General features: G+C 51.4%; 1 protein-coding gene across 1 annotated transcript in view; it reads right to left on the bottom strand.

Moving 5' to 3' along the window:
- The window catches only part of KCNB1 (potassium voltage-gated channel subfamily B member 1), a 93646-nt gene extending 86039 nt beyond the window's left edge, over nt 1-7607 (bottom strand). The window contains exon 1 of the mRNA XM_005423644.2: nt 7041-7607. Within this exon, the coding sequence (XP_005423701.1) occupies nt 7041-7607 (567 nt within the window). The remainder of the gene's footprint in view (nt 1-7040) is intronic.
- Nucleotides 7608-7731: the final 124 nt, after the last annotated feature.

Genomic DNA, 7731 nt, shown 5'->3' with positions numbered 1-7731 from the left:
GGAGAGGCCGCAAGAGAAGCTAGGGCAGTGGGGAAAAGCAGAGAGCAGGCCAGCTCAGGGGGAAGCTCTCTACAAGGTTTAGAATTGCTGTACAGGGGTACTGGGAATGCCAGGAGGGAAACACGAGGGGCTGAGCTCCGGTGAGGCCAGCCCAAGGATGGAGAGTGCCAGGGCTGAAGCAGCTTGGGCAGGCCCGGAGGCACTGGGGCATGGGCAGGGGGTGCCACCAGCCCCTCAGTGCCTGGCTCAGCAGCGTGGAGCCCCTTCAGCCCCAGAGCCCACCCAGCCCTGGGGCACCCAGGACACCAAACTGACCCAGCAGGGAGCTGAGCCTCCAGCTGATCTAGGAGCCAAACCTCACACCTCCCATCACGCCTGATCCTCACCTGCCTTGGCATGACAACGTGGATGTAGGGAGGAGGCTCACCCCGATGCCTTGCTCACACACAGCAGCCCCACTGTGCTGCTGCCAGGCCTCTCCACAGAGTAAATCACTGTGGCTGTGTTTATTGTAAGAACTAAGTGATCAGCTGTGAACTTTCTTTGACATAAATATTTTGCCATTAGCAATGACAAATAGCAACGCTCATGTTGTAAAAGTAACATTGGGTTACTCCTCTCCATGGGGGCATTCACATCATGAGAAATCAGAAGGAAATTGTGATTGGAGAAATGGTCAGAAGGAAGACTGCAACAGCAAGGATATTTATCCGCTGTGTGAGAAGAGTCAAGAGAGGAATGGATTTTTCCATGGAGCTCTGGAGTGCCTCTGCAGAGCCAGCTCTGGGCACTGTGGAGGTCAGCACAGGGCAGGGCCTGCCCCCCGTGCAGGAGCTTTACACAGGTACCTGCCAAAGCCGCACCTGCACATTGGGCACATCACACCACACCAGCACAGCCCAGGGGGGCTGGGCCCAGCACCTATCTCCTGAGTCCCATTATTACTAAACCTGTGCAGTTACAGCTGAACAAAACAGGAATTTTCCATTGTTGCAACATTTTCTACTTTTTGACTGGCGATGTTGGCACCTCAAACCCTGTCTGCTCTCAGGCTGAACAGGATGGGAGAACACTGAGCAGCGAGGGGAATTAATTTCTCAGAGATTTTTTCCAAAGGTACAAATGAGAGCTGGTGCTTTAAAAATAGCAGCAACTATACTTCTATAGCACACGTCCCCCAAGGAATTCAGCCCAAGCATGTGAGCGTCTCACTTCCCTCCAGAGGCAGGCAGGCTCTCATGGATGTGGATGCTCAGGCAGGACCACAAGCCCCCTCCAGGCTCCCCTAGCAGGGAGTTACAGAGAAGTTAAAAATCCAGCAGTGTGCCAACACACACGTGTTCATGCACACTGGTACTCCCTGGACTGGATGGTGAGTGCATCAAACGGAACACAAGGCCCAGCAGCAATTAACTTTCCTTTGATAGAATTCTCTAGAGAGCACAGAGCTGCAGGCCTGGATGGGAAACAGCTGAGCCCAAACCATCCTCAGTAAGGAGTGCCAGGCAACAGCCTGCCTGGATCCAGGGGCTGGAACAGCAGCTCTGGGAGAGCATGCCCTGGGGCAGGCGAGGATCCCACCCGGAGAGCTCAGAACCAGCTTCTCCCTGGCACGTGCATCCCATGCAGGAGGCAAGGCCATGTCACAGGGACTCCCAGCAAGTCTCTTCAGAGCCAGGAAAGAGCCACAGGACACAACTGCCAAGCTGGCAGTTTTACCAGGGTGTGGCTGGGGCTTTTCTGCCCCAGCTGGGGATTTGTGGGGGCTGTAATGGAGAGGAGTCCTGGGAGCTGGCAGCACAGCAGCGCACTCTGGGCAGGCCCACGGGGAGACAGAGGACATTGCAGGGAACTAAACATAGGAATTAGGGCTCCCCAGACAAAAGATCTAAGTCCACTGGAAGGACAAGACCCAGAAAGCAGCTGCAGGACGAAAAGAGATTGATCCAGAACAGAAATCACTTGTGTCCACAGGACAGGGCTGTGCTAGAAGCCCAGAGATAAGCCACAGACCAAAGTGGCAAATCCCTGAACCCAGGGGACAGGCTTTGGAATGAGGCTCTGCTCTTGAGGATCTCTGAAGATATGAGTTCATTTTGGATGAAGGCAAAAACCTCCTATATATAGCAAAAAAGCCAAGGCAGTAGCTGCATCACACTAAAAATAGTTACGGATGGAGGCAAAATATGGGCAATCTGCCTCTAATAGTCAAAGTCAGCATGTGCCCTGAGCTGGGACCCTTGGAGACAGACAGGACACAGCCAAGATGTGACCCCTGCGATTCAGGAGAGGGGTTTCCTCTGCCAAATGCTAAATTCAGGCAGGTTTAGAGATGAATGAAAACTGCACACCATAAGGGAGGGCCAGGAATAGAAAGCCCATGTGGGGGAAGAACGCTCTAGATGTAGCAAACGCATCTCCAAGAGGCTTTTATCATTCTTATTTTGTCACTACTATCAACAATAATAAGAAAAGAGCTTACAGAGCATCCTCCCCAGTCCCTAGGCAATGCATCCAGAGATTAGCAGCAGAGAGCAGTGGGCAGCAGAGAAAAGCTGTTCAAGGAATGTAGAGGCATGCATAATGAGATTACCGAACTGGAGTTGCATGTTTTCAAGGATAAATGTGATATTATTGCACTGGCAAAGGCATAGCAGGAGCAGGGGAAAAGATGAGAAATAGCCTGTCAGAAGGGAGGGATCACTGCAGCTGAGCTCCCAACAGGACAGGGACAAGTGGGAAGTGGAGGCAGCGAGGAGGAAAGGAAGTGCACATCCTACTTGACATGCAGATATGCAGAGAAGCTTTTTGCAAAGTGGGTGATGTCATCGTGTTTTTCTCAGCCTTCAGGACAGCAAGAGAAAAATAGATGAAACCAGCACATGCAGAGGAGTCTGTAAGACGAGCAGACTTCCCCCCCACACCCCATGCAACACTAATTGCTCAAATATTGATCGGAGAAATCATTTGTAAGGACTAAAGGAGGAAAAGAAATACTTTCCTCTAAAGAAGCAAAAAGGGCAATGTTCCTGCAGAGCTGCTGGAAAGGTCCAGGCAATCGGAGAATTTCCAGAACCATAGATGCTAACCTAAGATGTTGAGCTCGTCTAATTTGTTATTTGTTTATACTGGGGAGCTCCAACAACTGCAGTCTTTTCTTTTTCAGGACAGCACATGAAGCCTAGTTGGAATTACAGCTAGGCTGGTTCTCCCAAGGGCCAGGCAGGTGAGTGACCCACGGATCCTAAGTAGCCTTGGTTAGGGGAAAGCAGCAGCTGCAGAGGGGACTTTGGCAAGGCAGGACTGGTGGCTGGGCTGAGGGTGACAGCAACCAGCTGCCCAAGCTGAGCCTTGGCAAGGGAAGGAGCAATTAGGATCAAAACCCAAACCAGAATGCTGGAGCTGTCTAACCACTGCTGCCCTGGCATGGACACTACGCCTGAGGAAAAGCAGCAGCTCTGCCTGGCTTCTGGAGAGCTGCTTTGCTTTCCTGACAAAAGGAAAGCTGCCACGCAACAAAGTGTGAGAGCTACTCCAGAAAATATCTGCACCTCGTCAGCTTCTAGAGTAAACCATGACAGAAACGAGCACCAGAGTCCTCTGTGGTTAAAAATGGATGTTGTGAGTACACCAAAGCACATGAAGAATACTATTTAAAAAACAAAACCAAGAATCAACCACCAAACTATTAAGATAGACTGGGAGAATGATAAAAATAAGCATGAACATGCAAAAACAGTGAGTGCAGGAAGAGGGGAAAGCATCCACAAAGCCTGCAGTGAATGTTTGTCAGGGATATGCAGGCAAATAACCACAGGAAATGGGAGAATCAGGTCCTTTAAAATATATGCTAAGGTTAGAAGGAGATGAACACAGTTTTATTTAATAACTGCCTGATATTTCTTTCAATTTGACAGCGGCCAAGCCCCTGGAGCGCTGCATTCTGTGCCCAGGGGTTTCCCTCTGGGCAGGTGAGTGCAGGGAGCACAGAGCATGCCAGCCCAGGGCACGGGGCTGAACTGAAACCCCTTTGGGCACGGGGGGCTGCTCCTGGTCTGCCCTGGCTGAGCTGGAGCCGTGCTGGGGGTCTGGGATCACCCAGAGGGGCCGGGCTGTGCCAGGGACAGCAGCACACGGGGTGACAGCAGGGGGACAGCCCAGGGACAGCAGCACACGGGTGACAGCAGGGGGACTGTGGGACAGCCCAGGGACAGCAGCACACGGGGTGACAGCAGAGGGACAGCCTCAGAGCCTCCTCTGCCAACCTGGGCCCTCTCAGGGAGTGGGAATGGGGAAATGCAGGAGGGCTCTCTCCAGTCACAGACAGGGCAAAGCCTCACACATCAATTAGACCCTGCTTGCCACGATGGTTGGTTTAAAAGCCAGACAGAGTAATCAGAAGATGCAGGTAAATCTCCAGGGGATAAGAAAGCAACAAAAACTAAGGTCTGGGGGATTCTTCTTCTCGTATTTCAATGCTATCTTACAACCTGGGGTATGCCACATATTGTCCCATTTAAATAAATAAAGAAGAAAAGAAAATCCATAAAAAACAAAACCAACAAAAAGCATCCAAGAAAGAAAAAAAGGCAAACCCAAATCCCTGAAAACCAAGCAAATAAAAAAACAAGCCTGTTTAACTGGTCCCAGTATAACCCAGGAGTAATCTGATATGAAGGGGTGAGGTGCAGTGCTGTGCAGAAAAGGTTAAAATGCAGCCAATGCTGACAGCCAAAGACCCTGGTTTGGCCTGGGGGGAGAACCTGCACCTCTACCCATTTTCTGGACTTCTTAAAGAGAACATGAAGGTATCTTGTATCTGTTGCACGGAAAACCCTTTGCACTGAGTGGAACAAGTCTGAAGAGAAAAAATAAACAAGAGTAGTTCAGATTTCCCCAACAGTGGTTTTAGGACCTTGCGTGACATTAAACCTCACAAGAGTTTACTTTGTTCCTTTCCATAGGAACACTCTGAGCTCCCAGGGCTGGCAAAGCAGAGGGAGCCTGGCTGAGGAGAGGCGGCAGGAGCTCCCCTGGCCTGCGCACGGGCGCTGCGCTGAGCAGGCAGCTGGGGAGGGCTGGCCAGGAGCTGCCAGGCAGGGGCTCAGCCTGCCAGGGAGCCCGGCCCAGCTGCGCAGGGCAGGCAAAGGTCAGGCTGCCAGTGCCTTCCCCGTGTCCTTCCACCACAGGCTGAAGGGTCAGCCCAACCTATTCAATGCGTGGACTGAACTCTCGGGCAGGTGATCAAAGCTAAGGGCATCCTCTGGCACGGGGGAAAGGCAGCCCAGCAGCAGGGAGCAAATCGGATAAAGAACAGGCTTAGCAGGGCTGCTGTCCCTGCCTGCTAAGCTAATTGTTCATCAGGCCTGCTCGCCCTGCTAACACATGAGGTGAGTGGGAACCTGTGTTTGGGAGCTGCTGCAATATCTGAGGTCTGAGAACACACAGCATCACTTCCATTGCAGTAACGAAGGCACAGAATGGCAGCTTCAAATGCTAAGGGTAATGATGCATTACAATTCCCTCTCAATTAATCCAGAGCCTGCAATGCCGGGTGCACTTACTCTGAGAATTTTCTCAGAAAATGAAGCTAGAGTATTTCATTTATAAATCAGAAAAGACACTTATTTGGCAAGAATGACCCTTGCTCATATACAATAAATCATGAACATCAACAGTCTCTAATGGATTTTGAGTCAGTGCCACAGACAGCAAAGCCTGGGGCCTGTGTTTCAGGATTCCAGGACTGTGCCAAAGGAGCCTTATAAATTATTAATGTGTTCATCACGGTGTCATCTGTGCCACTGGAGAGACAGAGGCACTCTGGGGCTCTGTTTGACATTAAAAAAAGTGATAATGGCAGACCATGCCCCCCTCCCCATGCCAGGCTGAGCCAGTCCACACCTCATGAAATCCCTTCCCCAAAGTTTCATACACGCTCTTGGTTCACAATGTGCAGCATTTTGAGAAGAGAAAAAAAGAGGTAAAGAAGTCTGTTTTCACAAGTAGCCCATCCAAGCCAGACTTCCAAGGGATGGAGCCAAGGTCTGTGTTTGCAGATGTTTGTACAGAGAGTACAGAGGCATTACAGAGGCAGCCAGGGCTTCTTGTGACTTCTCTGCCATACAGTGAGGACGTGGGTATATAGAAAATTCAACTTTTGGTCCCTACTGCTCAGTCTCTCATGCTTTTCAGTTATTCATCCCACAGTTTTCAACCTCTCCCCCTTCACTTTTGTCCCCATGGTTACTGAATCACTGTGTTCGCAGAGATTTTCCTCACTAAAGAAAATGTGACTAACATGAGGCAGCTAAATTATCAGAGCCAACTCTGACATTGGTTTCTCCCAACATGGATCTTATCTTCAAAATGCCTTCAAGTAGATCTGTCGACTGGAACCAACTTCAGAGTAAGCAGCACTTCAGATATTGACAGAACTGCATCACTTGCACAGGGAAGAGTTTAAAAAGGCTGGAATCGGGCAAGGGATGAAATTCAAACACCAGCTTTAGCAGACACACACTCTAGGAGTGTGTGATACAAATAACTAGGAGACACATTTTGCTACAAAAAAAATTCAATTAAGCCCTGGATTGGAAGGCATTTTTTCCTCACTGCACCTGGGTCTAGGAGTTCAAGCAGAAGTGGCTTCTTGAAAGCCAATTTGGTTAGGCAGCAGAAGACTCACACGTTTTAGGCCCAAAGAAATCTCTTTTACAAACTGCACCGACACAGGCCAGTGGGTAACAAGTCTAAAACGTCCAGCCACAGCAGCCTTTGCATGCTGAGCCACTGCTCAGAGGAGCTTCTCCCACACTGAACAGCCCAGGCTGCCCCAGAGACGCTCAAATCACATCCCTTCCAAACTACCAAAAAACCACCCAAAAACCATTGAAATTCATTTGTATATGAGAGGCCTTCCTCTCCTTCACTCACAGCATCCACCCAGCCACAAGTGCCCAGACAGCAAAGCAAGGGCAGCTCCTCAGGGAGCATCACCAGTCAGGAGCCAGTAGACAACGGAGATGTGGAACGCTTACCTTGGCCGCTACAGAGGAGTTGGGCTTCTCCAGGAGGTCCCAGAGCTTTTTCCTTTTCTCAGCACAGCAAGTGTTATCGAATTCCTCCCCTTCCCTTTCCCTCAGCGTCTCCGCTTCTCTCTTCAGCTCCTCGTTCATCTGCTCTTTCTTCTGGTGGTAGCGGGCCTGGCAGCAGGACTCCAGGTAGATCTCGTCCACCCCCCAGTAGTCCAGCTCCTGGCTGAAGGACAAGGCGCACATCTCCTCCATCATGTGCAGCTTGCCGGTGCGATAGAAGTTCAAGATCGAGGTGAATGCCCCGGGGTGCCTGTCGAAGAAGTACTCGTTCTCCTCCAGGTTGTAGTCGTCGCAGATCTCCATGAGGGAGTCGTGCGTGTTGCAGTCTCTGAGCTTACCCAGCCTGGTCCGCGGCAACCTGTCCAAGGTCCGCCAGAGAACCTCGTGGGCCAGCCCCCCCACGTTGAGCTTGACCCTCCGGGAGCAGGCCTTGCTCCTGACGATCTCGGTGGGGTCCGGAGGCAAAGAGGTAGTAGAGCGAGATCCATGCTTATTCATCCCCAGAGGCATCGCGGGTCCCGCTCGGGCTGGACGCGGCTCGGTGCGGCGCGGGGCAGGGCGCGGGGCCGGCGCTGCTCACCTCTCGCTGCCCTCCATGCCCCGGAGCTGCAAGAGAGGCCGCGCGTGGGTCCCC

This window comes from Geospiza fortis, unplaced genomic scaffold, assembly GCF_000277835.1.
Source record: "Geospiza fortis unplaced genomic scaffold, GeoFor_1.0 scaffold361, whole genome shotgun sequence".
In the NCBI taxonomy this organism is placed as follows: domain Eukaryota; kingdom Metazoa; phylum Chordata; class Aves; order Passeriformes; family Thraupidae; genus Geospiza; species Geospiza fortis.
The sequence above is the reverse complement of the archived record's forward strand: the minus strand, read 5'-3'. Positions and strand labels throughout refer to the sequence as shown.